General features: G+C 36.9%; 1 protein-coding gene across 2 annotated transcripts; it reads right to left on the bottom strand.

Annotated features, from left to right (window-relative positions):
• Window positions 1-983: 983 nt before the first annotated feature.
• On the bottom strand, window positions 984-14,362 carry dub (duboraya). Of its 2 annotated transcripts, XM_084387786.1 has the most exons (8): window positions 14,235-14,362; window positions 5,429-5,515; window positions 4,008-4,085; window positions 3,009-3,071; window positions 2,614-2,814; window positions 1,778-2,173; window positions 1,520-1,696; window positions 984-1,388 (listed from the first exon to the last, which is right to left on the bottom strand). In XM_084387786.1, the coding sequence occupies exons 1-7, from the start codon at window positions 14,238-14,240 to the stop codon at window positions 1,526-1,528; spliced, it is 1,002 nt and encodes a 333-aa protein (XP_084243912.1). In that variant the 5' UTR covers window positions 14,241-14,362; the 3' UTR covers window positions 984-1,388; window positions 1,520-1,525. The 2 variants fall into 2 exon arrangements, with proteins under 2 accessions (XP_084243912.1, XP_084243911.1); XM_084387785.1 differs by having other exon boundaries at window positions 1,520-2,173.
• Window positions 14,363-17,295: the final 2,933 nt, after the last annotated feature.

Genomic DNA, 17,295 nt, shown 5'->3' with positions numbered 1-17,295 from the left:
TGTTACACTTTTTTTTAATCATTATATCTTGTTAACCCATTGTGCTGAGACTCCCTAGTGAATCCTTGCCCTCTGAACCTCTGATGCAGCACATAGTATAGTTGTCATTTACACTAGACCACTAGTTATCAGTGAATATTTTTAGCAAATATTTTGGCCACTAATGAGGCAAGCTTAATATTGGAATATCCTGTCAAAATGTTGGGCAGAAAAGGACTAGCCCTGAGTTACAGCCTGAGGTGAGGCTTCTAGAACCAGAACATTTCATCTTAATGATTCTTACTATTATACGTACATAAGGCTTGGCATTAACTTTTTTGCTCACCAGCCACTGTGGCTAGTGGTTTTCCAAAGTTACTAGTCACTTAGCATTTTCACTGGCCACAATTTTCCAATATGAGGATCTCATAATGTGGTACTGAGTACTGAGAGGCGGCTTTATGTGCACACACTTTGGGTGTGGGCACAAAATCTGTGGGAATGAGTAAAATTGTGTAAGATTGCGTGCGCAATCCCACGCCAAAATTCAAGCCCTGTAACACCAACAATATTCATCTGGAGCAAATGTAAGGAGCGAGTGAAGAGAGGCGGGTTTGTGTGTCAACACGCTGTTGAAGAGATCATGAGAGAGTGAGAAAGTTCTCTATTCTGCAGAAAATTAGAACTGGAAGCATTTCAGTATTGATATGTATTGAAAAATCTATATTTTTACATTACATTGCACTTTATTATTTCAGATGCCCTTTTAAAAGACTACAGCAGAAAAAATTATATAAAATGGCTAAAGTGGCTAGTAGGAGTGACTGTGTTACACGCCACTGCTGCAATACACCCGCATTTGGAGGATTGGCGGGTGTTAATGTCAAGCCCTGTAAGTACATATTTAATTTCAACATTTGTTTTACATGCAACAGTACAATGAGAAAACAGAATTTTCCAATGAAATTAGTTATTTTTTTCAAATTTCCATTTTTAATTTCTGCAAGTCTCAAAATCGCAAGATCAATATTCATATGTTTGATAGGAATACAGCTACGCACAACACGAACAGAATAAAAAAATCTTTTAGTGGAGAAATAATTATATACAAAAAGTATATTTCAAAACCAAACTTACGTGTAAATTCATACAAGCGGCTCAGAACAGAGGTATTATCAAAATATCAACTCAACTGTACAGGGAATATACTGTTGCTCTCTGCATCTGAAGGATTCACTTCCACATTCAAACGACTCAAATGTTTGACATAGACTAGAAGTCTAATACCAAGTTATTCACATTATCTTTTCTCCTGATGTCTTTGCTTTGGTTAAGCAGTGAGTTTAAGGGAGTTCTTCGGCATGAGCCAGTTGATTTGACCTTCTTCTCAATTTAGAGACTTTAAATCCCTGCAAAATATAAATGAAATCAAATGAAACAATAAGTCTGTGCTTATAACTAGTAGTGAACAAAAATATGCTAGTGTGGCACTGTCCTCTCTTCCTCCATCCTGGAGCTAAAGGTGTAAATGCTCACTCACTTGGTTCTAATGATTCACTTCATCTTCTTTCTGTTCCTCTTCTTTCTCATCTGTTGTGTCAGGTTCTGTCTGTACTTTTCCATGAGGTACCATGACTGGCTCTTCACGTGTTTCTTCTGTGCTGTTAGCCAGCTGTGGTTCAGCCTCACTTTTCACTTCCTTTAGCTCTTGTTCCATCTTCTCTTCCTTTAGCTCTTGTTCCACCCTCTCTTCCTTTAGCTCTTGTTCCACCTTCTCTTCCTTTAGCTCTTGTTCCACCCTCTCTTCCTTTAGCTCTTGTTCCACCTTCTCTTCCTTTAGCTCTTGTTCCATCTTCTCTTCCTTTAGCTCTTGTTCCATCTTCTCTTCCTTTAGCTCTTGTTCCATCTTCTCTTCTTTCTCTTCTCCCTCTTTCTTTTCTGAAGTCACAGTCTCCACTTTTCCCTCTGGTTCCGCCTTCTCTGAATCTGTCGATTTAGTTTCCTGCTCAATCTGTTGTTTAGAGGAGAGAGATTCTGAGTCTGGTGACGCCTTCTGTTCTCCAAACACATCTCCTTCGTGTCCATTTGGAGTCGTGGGTTCGAGGGTTGCTGTTTTATCCTCCTCTTCATCGGCACTAGACTTCCTGTTTCGGCGAGACGGTGGCCGCCGCTTGATGGAATGTCGAGCTCTACCCTGCGCAGATTCAAAAAACACATTCGAATTCAAATTATGCACCAATTTTTATCGGTTTTAATCAAGTGTGCCGCACATGTCCTGAAAAGTGAAGCCAGAGCATTTTGATCGCCCCCTGGTGGCTGGCTGCAGTATCGGTCATAAACCCCACCCACTCCATGTAATCGAAAAAAACATTTTAGGTAGTTCTTATCATGTAGACATATGTTTAAGTGTTAATTTTCCAGTAAGTTTGGTTTTAGTTAGCTATCTGATGCTATAAAAACATGGTGTAACATCATGATTGACAGCTGTGTTTGCGATTGAGTTTGCTCCACCTCAGGATAACTCTGGCTCCAAATAATCGGCAACGACCCCTTCTGGGGTATTTGGCTTCCTTTTTCTCATCCATCTTTGGTTTTAATTCATTGACATAATGAAATGATATAAAAGCCTCAAACCTTAATGATGCTTTTGAGAACAGTTCCCTCTGTGGGATTCTCAAAGCTGGCAGGGGTTTCCTCCTGTTTGGGTGTGACAGTTACAGGAGGACTAGAGGGGCTGCTGGGAGAGCCGGGGGAGAAGGACGGCACCGGTAACTTCAACACCCCCGGGCTCTTTGGGAAGGGCAGTGGCCCCGTGGGAGAAAGCGCGAGGTTGGCCTGTGTGAAATGAGATGGAAAATCACTTCCGATATAGCTCTTCTAAAGCAATACAACCTCTGTCCACTAGAGGGAAACTCATTTTAGCAATACAACCTCTGTCCACTAGAGGGAAACTCATTTTAGCAATACAACCTCTGTCCACTAGAGGGAAACACTGCTGTATAAGATTAGGGAAGGTGAGAATAACAAACCTGCAGTTTCTCAATAAGGGCAGAGTTTCTGTTCTTCCTGGGTGATACTGTTTCAGCTCCTTTCTGAACGGATAAAAAAAAGACAAAGAAAATCTGCATCATTGCTACACAACATTTAATATTTTGAGGTAATATAAAAACTAAGAAATTATATTTGAATTAAAGTAAATTAATTGAACCCTCTATGGTACGCATTATGTTCTAACCAGGAAATATTTTTTTCAAATAAGTTTTACTATATGAAATCGCTTCAATCATAAAAATCTAAAAAAGATTTACTTATAAATCTGGAATATGGTCAAAAAAGTTGTTTGTATAAAATTATGATTTTCTTTTCTATTTCATTGCACATTTCTTTTAGAAATTTATAGATTTATATACTTGGAACTCATGCAAACCAAAAATAAGTAGATCCCTATCATTTAAACTCATCCTCACTCTATTCACATGGAAGAGCTAACTCTGCACTCTTCCTATTGCTCTTTCTAATTCTTTTCCTGAAAAAAAGAAATAATTTTGTTATTTATACATAAATACAACTATACTACAATAAACACTCCAAATAAATAAATAACTGCAATCATATTGTTGATGCTACTATCAATAAAAAAATCCCAATGGGAAAATACATTACTGCAATTCCACTGTGGTACAGCAGCAAAATACCTATTTTTCCATAGTGGTACAGCGTTGAATAAAATTTCTAATTTACTTATCAAAGATGCTGCAAAAAAAAATCCCCTTTGAGAAAAAAGGTTTAGAAATGAGGTTAATAGAGCAATTTCTGGAGCACTTGTGTTTTCCGTTTGAGGTTGACAGTGGGAAAGAGATATTTGGAGGGACATTCAAATGTCATGTGACTTAAAAACAGCACATCATTGGCTGCCTTAAGGCCTGCCCTTTTAATTCCCACAGTGCAATGAATTGTATTTCTTTCTGAATAACAAGGAAATGAATTGTTGCCAAATGGCGCCTTAATTAACTCCCTGATCCTCTCACCTCATCTTGGCCTTGAGCTGCATCATTACTAGCAGGCAGCAGGAGCGAGCGTGGGGGTCTCCTCCGCACAGGCTTGTTCTGGAACAAAAGAACAGCTCAGATACACATGCTTAAACATGTACGTCCACTTTACCTTACCGCCAAAATACTTCCACAGAATTCTAGCTATCAATAACGTAAGGTTACACTTTATTTGACCCTTTAGACATTCTGTTGACTATAAGTAATGTTGCACCTGTCAACTAACCCTCATTAGAGTATTAGTAGAGTATTAGTAGAGTGTTAAGGTTAGTAGTAAAATAAGTTGACCTGTAGTTGCAAAGTTTCCTTTAGTCAGTAATGTCTGTTGGGGGATCATCTAAACACTAATACTCTAATGAGAGTTAAATTAAATAAATGTGATTTTTTTAAAAAATAGTTTTATAAGAATAAAAAAAGTCTACAATTCAATTAATAAAGAAACGACATAGTAATGAATGAATACAATTATAAAAAACAACAACAACTATTATCTAAAAAATGTAATAGTTTGGAATGAGGAAATGTTTGAGACATGTTACCAAAGTGAGCAACAGCGCTTAAAAAGGAGGGAAGCAGGAAGATAGTGGTAAAAACAAGATAACCCATCTGTCACCTGCATAGACATGCAACATAGTATTTCTGCATTGCATAACGAGCGCTCTTATTAATATCTGTGCTTAGGTACGCCTTGCTTCGGTGTCTGTTTCCTAAGTGATTGCCATGCAGTACATGAGGATTTACACAACCAATCTTAACATTAAAACCTAAGGACATATACAAGAGTCACACATTCAAAGGAAAAAAATCTGACACGCACGAATCCAAAAATACACCGTGGAATTGTTCCAAAGAATGAGACTGGGAAATTTGTTTCCTTGTCTGAAATATAGGGGAAAGAACCAACTATCTCTGAGATTTCCCCCTTTCCGTTTAAATGAACACACAAGGTATCAGGGGTAACAGGTCTGTGCTACAAAATCATTCTACATAACTGTTCACCTATCTAGCAGTATAGATATCTTAATATAAGTATATACCTATTCTTTTGCTTTGGATAATTAACCTCACATATTTTAATGGTAATGTCATTTACATTATCATTTGTGGGTTTTGTTTCTTTTGATTTTGTCGTTTGGGAAGATTCACGTCCTCTTTTATCGGTTTGTCAACACTAAGGGTTAACTGTTTTTTAAGGAAATTTCAAAGGAAATGAGGAAAAAGCAGGAAAACTGAAGACAAAATGAAAAAGCAACAACAACAACAACTAAGCAACAGCAGAAAAAAATTGCTGACTTTGTCCAGACTTCGAATCATCGACGTCCAGAGAAAGGCGACGGGACATATTAGGAATATGAAGTGCGAAAGCAGAGAGGATGTGATCATATAATATGAAACCTCACCACTTCAGCATCTGTCGTATGGGGTTTTGGACAACTGAATTTTCCAGCTAGTTCAGCCACAGAGCGCTTTTTTACAACAGAATGCTCCTGAAATACAAAATGTTAGTGTATGAATGAGAATGTCCCCTTCTTTTTGATTAATAATCTGTAATATTGAACCATGTCATCCTAGGCAAAGCACTTTAAAATGAATTTATTTTTAATTGTGAAATCTCCGCCCACCTTACTATATAACAAATCTTCTTAAAATGTAGGAGAACACACAATACTACACAATACTGCAAAGTCCAAAGCAACACCTCCAATGAGAGGAGTTTAGTCCAGGTTTTACTTTTCAATCGTCTAGTAAAGATTTCTGACAAGTTTTGTAATGCTGACTTTCACAGAGAAGGCTGAAAAAAGTCTTGTTTTTCACCACAGGAAACCACGAGAGTCGTGAGCACTCAGAGCAAAGTGATGAAAAAAAGTGCATTTCAAAAGAAATGGTTGAGAAACTATCCTCAGGGGGACACAGGCTCAGTCGGGTATGACTTCAGCCCGCTGTTATCATCCCCTTCTCAGGCTCTTCCATCCACATGCTTCCATCTACGACCATTAGCACTCTCACTATCAGTGGAGGGAAACCAGTTTGCCTTGTCGAGAGTGATAGCACAATGTGGTATTTTTGGGGTGAGGCAATGTCTATGGACTCAGACAACTGTTTGCCATCAAGGTGTTCAGTCACTGAGCTTTGTGGGAACCCACCATTACTGAGCTGCATGCAGTCTATAGTTTACAGGATGTTGGTTATACAATGATAAGGCAACTTAAGCTGAGCTGATGTATATAAGACAAGTCAAAAACAGGAAGGGTGCTTGGGCAGGCCGAGAGCTTAAAATCAGATGCGTCATTTCCATGTAAACCATTCTTGAGCAAAGCTGATTTTGAATGCAACTTTTTGCTGAAATTGTGGGGCAGTTCGCAGGTACAATGCAATGCGGATCGAATGCAATGATTGGACGAACATTTTCTGGTCCTGAGACTTCCACAGAAAATATATGTACATGTTTTTTTTTATATTTATATTTAGACCTTCTATTATTGATTGCTATGAGGATGTGAAGAGAGTTTCAACCAGCATCACAAAAAGTATTTATAAAAAAAAAAAAAAAAAAAAGCCTACCAATTTATATTTATCTAACTGTTGTATAAAAGCAATACCGCACTAACAATGATACTGTTTTAATCTAATTAATATGTAAATATATTAGGTTGGGATTTGAACCAGAATCTTTACTACTCCACTAAACATGTCCAACTAACACAAATATGATGTATATTTTGCAACTGAACTTACCAAACATCCAATATGCTGTCTGCTGGGATAAATGCACTTGTTGTATGTGAGTACATATGATGGTATTTTTACTAGCTAAGAAAACCCAGAGAGCTTATAAAATGTGTGAAGGAATCGAAACAGTGCCAGGAATTCCTCCGTTGCACACAAACCATGATCTACTGCAAGGAGACGTGGGTCCGACGCCTGTACCGAACTGTGATGGGCAACATCGCGACTATGACGAGAGGAACCAGGTATGCTTGAGCATTCTGTCCTTATCAAGGTCACACTTGTGACATCACATCCTGTTTTTAGCTCGTTTAGATGTGTTTGGTCCGTGTTGGGGTTATATTTCAGCTGAACTGCACCAGAGTTTGTTTGGAAGTGGATCGAGATCCCCTGAAAAGGGGTGTGCACCAGGGTTCGGTTGGCACCGTTCACACTTTTTGAAATTAACTGCACTAACAAGGCAATCGCAGCAGCAATCGAGTTGGTTTTAATCAAACTAAATTTGGCAGGTGTGAACCTAAGCGAGCCTGGAAGCCCTTTTAAAATAAAAATAGGTACATGACGCCACTGCTTAAAATGGCCGAAAAAGACACCTGGTAACTTGACGCATTTAGACCTCTGTTTAAAAGGCCTCTATTTCCCCCAACCTCTTTCTGTCTGTTTCTCTCAGTCCTGCCTGTGTCTGCTGCACATGTGTTCCAGCTTCACTAGATCCAGTCCTCTTTAAGATAAAAGCATTCCATCTCATCATGACATCATCTGCCCTATTTAATGCCCAAGATGGAGAGAAAAAAGCTTGTTCTGTGAAAATTCTTGTTGCAATTTTAAATCTATTCACGTTTAGGATTCACTGATGCATCATTGCGTCTCTCAAACTTTGATATTCTGTGTTTTGTTTAGCACTGTTACAAGAAAACTAGAAATTAGTCATAAGAGAAACAGACACAAGCAGTTTGGCCCATATCATTCAGTTACGCATTTATTTTGCAACCCAGTTCGCTGTAGAATGAATCCAGCCTGAGAAAGCGTCCTCCAGTGTGACCCCCAAGAAACGTTCATAGAAATTCTTAGTGTCACTGACAAATTAAAAATGTTATGCTAACTGCCAAAAACAACATGGCAAGACGATGAGGACCTGCCCCAGAGACTGAACCGCTCCCATGCCTGAAATGCAACGTAAGAGCATGCTTGCCATTTTAAACAACAGCAACTGAGAAAACACTGATTTCCTTCAACCAGTTCCCCTATACAATTGACATTACAGTACATTTTATGCAAATATCTGCCATTGTTATGTATTTCTGCTCTACTCTGTGGGAATATTTTAGAGAGGAAGACCTTAAAACATGGAAATAAATCACAAATGGTGTGGTGTTTACTTCTGAAAGCTGTAATGCAAGCGCTGTGTCTCTCACACGTAAAGTATAGGGCATTGAGCTCATTACTACTCATTTAAGGCAGGGTGCGGGCAGCTTTTTCTCTTGAGACCCAGTGGGTGGTGAGATTTACAGCAAATGTGTGTCTGAATGTGTGTGTGCCACAGCTGTGCCTTTGCACACACACCTGCAAAGATGACCCCTGATCATGTCATCTCTGTTGCAATCGTCACTCATAGTTATCCATCTTTTGCTACCTTAATAAACACTGTGTAAGCAACAAAAACTCAGATTCGTTCCAAAGCTTCCTTTACCTTTAAAACAGTTGGCAGCAGTCAGATGACACACAGCGAGTAAACAAAAGCAACAAACAGCACAAACGAATTCAATTTAGCATTATCCTTTCTTCATCTCCAAAACAGAGACATGCTCACGATGACATACTCGTGTTTTACCACGCTGCAGTGCTGGAGCAGAAATCAGCTCATTAAACAAGAGGCCATCATGAGTGTGGGAGCAGTTATGTGTAAAAAAACTGGGTAAGCGGGACTCTAGTGTATTTCATCTGCGTTTCCTCTTCAACTGTTTCAGCCACACTGTGACCAGGGCTGGTTTTTCAGAGGCAGAAAGGGAGTAAACAAAATTAAACGAAATGTAGACAAATATTCAAAACCTGAGATTCAATTTCTAGTAACAATTTACAAAAGCCCCAATTTCCGTTTGTAACAGCAATATCATATAAAAACTACAACAAATATTATTTTTACTGTATTATTGAAATACTTTTTTCACTAACATTCAAAAGCTTGGGGTCAGTCACACTTTAGTTTAGGTCCAATTCTCACTATTAACTACGACTTTTGCCTCAATAAACTCCTAATTACGGATTATTAATAGTTAGTAAGGTAGTTGTTAAATTTAGGTATTGGGAAGGATTAAGGGATGTAGAATATGGTCATGCAGAAAAAGGCATTAATATGTGCTTTATAAGTACTAATAAACAGCCAATATCCAAGTAATATGCATGCTAATAAGCAACTAAATGAGAGAACTGGACCATAGACTAAATAATTAATACTTTTATTCAGCAAGGGTTCATTAAATTGATACAAAGTGACAGTAAAAACATTTATAATGTAACGAAAAGATTTTTTATTTTATCTATCTATCCATCCATCCATCCATCCATCCATCCATCCATCTAAAAATATATAAATAAAATACAGTTTAAGTTGTATTAATATTTTACAATATTACAGTTTTAGCTGTATTTTGATCAAATAAATGCAGCATAAGATACTTTTTCAAAAACATTAAAGATCTTACCGATCCCAAACTTTTGAAGAGTTGTGAGCATATGATGTGACCAAATACTAATAAAAATCAAATATATGTGTGCTGTTATATTATAAGTATTCTTTACATCTAAGTATTCCATCTGCCTTTGACCCGGAAACTATGAAAACATCAAATGCGACTGGAACATTAACTTCGTTAGACTTAAAAACTCCAAAAGCCAACCCAAACACCCTTCTCATTTTAGAAGTCTACCAGCACACACAACGCTGATTGTAACCCAGGCAGTGGAAAACAGAATCTTATTAGTGTCTCACAAAGAAATCTGTTGTACGTCAGAGAGTTGAAGAACATGAGGAAGCAGCCATGATTCAATTTACACTGAAACACGTCCCCTAATGGGAGAGGATGCACAGGAAGGAAAAGACAGAGCCTTTCCATCTTAAGGCCCAAAACATGCGCAACGGGATGCCATGATCACAGACGCGTTTACCTGCACAAACTGTCCTTGCTTTTCAAAGCATGTCAGAATGCAATTTATAATTCCTTTTAAAGCAATAGTCAAATAGCTAGTTCACACTTTTCTTTGAAGAATGTTGGTAACAAAATAGTTTTGGTTACATTGACATTCATTGTATGGACAAAAAAAAAATTCATTGAGACATTTCTCAAAATATCTTCTGTTTCACAGAACAAAGAATTATGCCTATTAAAAAATAAATAAAGGAAAAATAATTAAAATCAAGCTTTTAATGTTGTTTTTGTGTCTATGTGGTGTTTTCAATATGCTTTAAGACAAACTATGTGCAAATTCATAAGTCAACACCATTGCTGAGTATTTTCTCTAAAACTACCGTGAAAAAAAGAAAGTCTCAAAAACGTGGTTTGAAATCGCTGGTGTTTCTGACGTCACAAACTACCTTGTAACCAATCACGTCAACGCGTGGAATCTTTGAGCTGGTGTGATTTGGGCTAATTTGCATATTCATAGAATATACTAAATAGAGGCAAGGTAGTTAAATTCAAGCTATTTTTAAGACTAAGAATTTTTTTTTCATCGACAAAAATCGATATGTTGAAATATTTACAATTTATGTTCCTTGCAAAAAAAAAAAGAAAGAATACATTGCCACTTTTAACTGGCAGTCAATAGAAAAAGATCTTCCAGCTGGGGATAGCTGGGTCATGCTAACTAGCCAAACCTTGACCTCTTTAGTTAAAGTTAGCTAAAATGTCTATATGTGTACAACTGGCTACCCGAATTATAACACTTTAGATAACTTGACAATTGAGGTTTGTTAGCACCCACAGTAATGTATTTTCTGTACAAAAATATCACACATTTGTGTGTAGAGTATGTTTAAGGCCTAAGCCACCAATTCTTCACAAAATAACAGATCAAGGACAATCACTTTCTTCTATCTAGAGTGTTCTCCAGCCAGAAATGCCCCAGTACTATGACCTCATGTTCTGGCTCTAATATATTTGGAGTGGAAGGTGTGTTGGAAAAGTCGAGCTTTCGAGAAACACTCTGGTGTGAGTCAGTGAGTTATGATGACGGACTCCACCTCACACCCATATCCCATCAGGGTCCAGGTCTTGAATCAATCACACAGTGTTCCAGGAGTATGTAAAGACTCCATCTACAGCGGCACGGACATCTACATCCTGTAACGAGGACAACCTGCCTCCACTTGCCATTATTCGACATCTGCAAGATTTGCATGGATGGAACGGCCATTACCCGACAGTGATACCATTGACCAAACAACACTTTCATGAACCATGGCATTAAAAAGAAATGGACATTATGTCCTTCAGTCAGCTGCACTGCGCATTTACATCATTTGCTAATACTCCAAATGAAGTCATGTCCATGAATTTTGAAGGGTGGCTGGGACAAGTTCACACCCATATGCTCTCACAGTCTCCCAGCACAAAGTTCAGCAAGTTCTCTATGAGGTAATGAATGACTGCTCTCCTTAACACTCTTTAGTACAAAGAACAAACAAAATATACAAGTCTTTTAGGGAGGAAGCTTGTAGTTGGTTAATGTCATGTTGCAATAACATTTCCCTTCTCCAAATCTCTGTTTCATATGAGCAAACTGAGGTTGCGAACAGCTCAGTCAAGAGAGGGCCGTCGCCCATAACAGCTGCCGAGGTGGGACTGACACTGACCCGCATGCTCACATAGCTGACATTCAGGAGATAATCAACTTAAATAACCAGAAGTCCATTCAGTACAGTGCTCTGGGAGTCAATATGACTGAGAAATACAGTCAGTCCAGGCTTCACAACTCCTATAGCAGCCGAAATACATTCTTTGATGGCAGGAATTAAAACATCTTTAAATGTGGCTCAGCTCAGATTGTATTCACAGAGAATGGTTTCTCTGGCTTAAAAATATGCAAAAGTTAAATATCATACTAAATTGAGACGAGAAGCTTGTTTATTTTGTCTTTCTTTCACACCAATCTCAATATTTGTGCAATTTGCCACTGCATATCTGAGTAAACACACAGTTCTCCTGATCAAGTCTTTTCTTAAACAATAGAACATGCAATTTTGTATGTTATACACAAGGTTCCCAAGAGGAACCAGCACATTAAATTTAGTTTGAAAAATTATGCAACAATATTGTGTAACGCCACACTACCCTCTGCCACCATGATCAGCAATTATTAGACACATATAACATAAAGCACCAGCACTATATTGATGAGTAACATTTCACCCTTTTAAGTAAGTCGAAGATGTTTCCAGTTGCAGACTCATTTGCATGAACGTAAAAGTTGCAAAAGAACTGCATAGAAGGCACTTTTTTTTTTTACATGAAGATGAATTAAGAATAAGTATAAATTATCAACTCTTATTAAGTATATCTTATAGAAATATAATTTGTTAGTCAAATACTAATTTATTTTTAGGAAAAAGACTTAAATAATAGATGTAAATGTTAACTGATGGATTGTTAGGCATTTATTTTGCTAAGTCCAACTCAATCATTTAAGTGCAATTCATAGATTTTTATTAAGGTAGCATAGTTATTTGTTATTTTGACATTTACAAAGCCACTAAAATATGGATGGCAACTTTATTGGCACGTAATATAGGCTATATAGGAGCAGTGTTGCCAACTATTTTCAATGGAAAGTAGCTAAAGCCTGCTCAAAAAGTAGCTAAATGTTGCTAGATGATGTAAACTGTAAGCAATTTACATCCGTTTTCTATCCTAATCCGTGCTCACATACTGTATTTTAATAAAATAGGCCTATATAGCCGAATGTCCAGTGAAGCTGTTCTCATTTACATATTTTCTGTCAGACAATGGAAAGGATGTGATATAATGATTGGCTATGTTAACCAGCAGTCCAGAAAGTCACTAGATTTATTTTAAAGTTGCTAATGGGTTCTGAAACGACACTAATATAGTGACAAAGTCATAACACAAGTTGGCAACAAGAAATATAGTGTAGACAAATATAGTACTCCCAGAAATCTATGGTTAGAGCCTTCAGACACTTTAAGTTGAAAGCAAACTGTATGTTCAAATCAGTGATCAAATCTGCAAGCACAAGAATATATGTGCATACAAACACAAGCACGTGGGTCCACCATCCAAACCCGCCATTTTAATCTGTCATACGGATGAGGTTACACCACTTCCTGTGACAGTTAGCTTGCTGCCATTCCAGTCATACTTTCTTGCTAACTTGAGACAAGGGAGGCAGTTTAAAGGCGATATAATTCATTGGTCAAAACGCGATTCAAAGAGTCAGAGACCAACACAGCCATAAAACTGCTACTGATGAGAGCAGCCTCTGCAAACAAGCTTATGTAATTATGATTGATGGAGGTTTGCAGGTGGGGTGACAAATCTGAATGACACAGCCACAGCTATGCTTTATTCATCTTTCACCCACTGACTCCAAACTCACATATGAACCAGACAAATACCTGCAGAGAGGAATATGTGGAATGTAAACCATTTATTATCTCTCAATCAAGCCTGCAGTTTGAGGTTACAGACATTTTAAAGCATAATTAATTCGTTTGAAGTAGAAATATTATGAATTTAAAAGAATAAAAACTGCACTAGCAATAACTTTTTAATCCAAACATATTTTTTAAACAAAGGAATATAATGTAATAGCCTATATAAATGTGTACAGTGGAGTCAAAAACGTCTGAGACCACAAAATCAGATTTAAAATCCAATATAATACTGAAAAGAAAAGTTTTATGATTTTAAAATTTTTCAAAGAAACGTTATGATGTAAAATTAATAAGACATTCAAGAAGATTTAAGAAACTATTCAATATAACAATCAGGTTTCACACAAGGGAGTTTATGCAGATTTAGTGCTGCTGTCATTAAAGCAAATGAACAAACCAATATTTAGGCATTTTTAAAGTTAATGCTAATATTTACTTAAATTGTTAAGCTGATTAGATCATTTGTACTGAAAATGTATTCAATTATAAAAATGCAAAAGAAAAAAAAAGAAGCTTTTCACTAGTGATCACATAGGTTTGAACACCACTAATCAAGACGGAATACTGCATATAATGCAGTTAGGCTACATCTATGGCATCTATAAAAGTTGATGCTTTGACGTCTTATTATCTCGTGGCATCTCATGGACTGAAATGCAACAGAACAAGTTGTTGTTTACTCCGCTGCTCATCGCATGTTGTCTAGTACTACAAAGGAAATAAACTTTCAAAGTTAAAAAAAAAAAAAAAAAAAAAAAATTCGCACCAACAAACAGTGTGAAGCAAAAGCATAGTAAATAATTGCATACCTCCATCTTCCAGCGCTGTTGGCGAGTTCTCAACTTATTGTCGCTGTTTTGGTGTGACACTTGCTGAAGTAACCCGCGCTCTCTCCTCACATGAGCGCCAAGTGTGCACGCGCTCTCTCTCTCTCTCAGAAGTCAAGAGGGTGGTCTTTAGTTATATTTAGGTCTGACTCTTACAACATTTCCACGGTCAAAAGATTGAGCCATGCACAGCAAGAAGAGCTGTTGCAGAGAACTGACCTGTAGTTTATTACACATATTCCCAGATATATTATAGAAACTACTCATGAAATATCTGCGCTGCTGTAATTGCTTCAAATACCGTTATTAGCCGACCAAGCAAGTAAATACCAATGTTCACTTAATGTTTTTCAAAAAAGTTTTACACATAAAGAACAGCACTTGAATAAATATGATTAAAAATGATGTTCATGTATTGAAGACGCCAGACATCAGTCTTCTAGAAAAAACATTTATTCTACATTGAGCAGGTCGCCCCCTCATGGGCGCAACCATGTTTACATCACATGACGAGCCATATCAGAATCGAATGCCTGAAGATACCTGTAGTTTCAGTTGCAGTTTAAAATTGGTCCGTTAACATCCACACGGTATTAATATTAAGAGTTTCTTATATCAATGTTTCATTGAACAACACATTTTTCACAAGATATGAGCTTTTTGAGCTTTTAAAATCTCAGAAGACCCTTTATAGTTTGGTGACCAACATATAACTTAATTTTAAAACACTGACTAAAAATGGTGAGCTGCCTATCTAGACAGCTTGCATGTATAATGAAAAAAAAACAAAAAACCGCGTTCAAAAAATGTCTGCACATGCAATACCCAAAAAAACTGTCTAGGTCTGTAGCTCACAAGTCTTTGAGGAACAACCTTGTTGATGCAGAGGACGTTCGTATCTACTTCAGTCAGGTTGGTCAGCATGTAAAATTATGGGAGGGGCTTCTGTAAGAGAACATTGGTTTAGTGATATACTTCCATTTATGGATGAAATGAAAGAGGAAGAGTTTTTTTTTTTTATATAATTTTTTTTTTTTTTAACTGACCTAAGACTATTCTGTTGTATAAACAAAACAAATCACTGTGGAAACGGTTTCCATGCCACTTTTTATATATTGACTCTAAGGATAGCATCTTGATTTTTTTAATGCAATCTACATAAAACACATTTCTAATGAACTCCCTGTGACCGTGCTATTTCAAACATTATAAGATGTGCAGATATGAAAAAGATCAACTGATATCTACCACACAAAACAGAGCTTCCTCATGTGAATCCAATGACAAAAAAACAGCACAGACATCTACCACGTAACTATAAAAAAAAAGTGTCAGTGTGTAAACCTAAAAAGAGGAATGTGCGCAGTTTTAATGTGTCGACAAGGAGAGCTGCGAGAAGCAGGTGTGAGCAGAAAGCCACATGCTTTGCTTGCAGTACTTGGGCTTCCTGATCACACAGACTTCAACACGAGACTCTGTAGACATGTGCCAAAGATGCAGAGAGATGTGAACCCACAGTAAAGGTCCAACATAATTGAAGACATCGAAAATAAACACTGAAAACATTATGCTATAGTATGCCTAAATATTAGCATGATAATTCAACACTATAATAATGAGGCGGTGTACTAAAAAGACATTCATTTTCAGAAAGCAGGTGATTTTCAGCAAAAGCAATCACTAGCAAAGCTACAACGTTGAGAAAAGTGACGCAATGCAGCAACTACCAGTATGGATTACTATGGAAGCTTGTTTCCAACATGGAATAAAACAATTTAAAAGATAATTGGCACTTTTTATCCTACAATTCTGACTTTTTTTTCCTCACAATTGCGAGTTATTAAGTCAGAATTGCAAGGTATATACTGCGTCCCAATTCAGAGGCTGCATCCTTCGAAGGCCATGAAGGTTGGAACGAGCATTGTTAAATGGGACGGTCGGCTAGCAACTGTGACAGCTGCTGTTGATGAGTGACAGTAACGCTTGTACTTATATATAATATCATCCTAGTAAGATACAAGTCAACAATTGAACCGCTTTAAAGTATTTTATTTTTACATTTGTATCATTAAATATTTGAGTAAGATATATCTGAGAAAAAAAGTCATAACTGCAAGATGTAAACTCGCAATTGCTAGAAAAAAAGTCACAATTAGCTTTTTTTATTTTTTATTCTGTAGTCTAAACAAGCTTCCAGACAGTGATCTGCTGCCTCATTTAATTAAATATAGAGATGAGTGGGAAAACAACAACTTTAAATAAATACATTTTAAAATAAAATGAAGGAATATACCTGGTTCAATACAAGTTAAGCTTAATCGACAGCTTCAGTGGCATGTTATCACACAAAAAAAAAGAAAAGGAAAAAAAAAAGAGGTTACATTTAGGGTACATTCAAGTCCTTCTGGGAAATTCTTATTTACGAGTAGGGAAATCGTAATTACAGCTTTAGGTGAGTTCAAATCACAATGGACAAAGCGAGATGGTGATGCATATTTTCTGCAAAACAATTTAGCACGATTTTTTTTAACTCTACTTCTACAAAATGATGAATAATCAATCAGCATCAGGTGCGTTTCGCTTTTTCATGCTTGTATTAACTTTATGAAGGTGCAGCAAATCGTAATTGTACAATACTATACTATTTTGTACATGCAACTTGAGTCCTCCACTCTTTGTGGTGATGATCAGGTGCGTTCAACATGTAAATACGATTTTTCCAACGACTTGAATGTACCATTACAATAGAAGTACATAGGGCCATTTTTTGGAGGATTTAAAGTTTTTAATTATAAAAAAGCATGTTTATTCTTTTGTTAAAACCTATTTGTACTGTAAAGTAGTTCTCGTAATTTTTATGGTCATTTTAGGTTTTATGGCATAGTGTCAAGGTGATGAAGTTGTACAAATGATCTTTACACAGAAAAGTTCTTTCAATCGTAGCTATTGAAAGTGAGTAGCCTATTAACATTAATAATGTTAAATTAGCCTCATTCACTTCCAATGCCAAGTAATAACCCAGAATTTAGCTTTTTTTTTTTTT

This window comes from Rutilus rutilus, assembly GCF_951802725.1.
Source record: "Rutilus rutilus genome assembly, chromosome: 18".
In the NCBI taxonomy this organism is placed as follows: domain Eukaryota; kingdom Metazoa; phylum Chordata; class Actinopteri; order Cypriniformes; family Leuciscidae; genus Rutilus; species Rutilus rutilus.
This window is presented reverse-complemented; position numbering and strand designations above follow the sequence as displayed.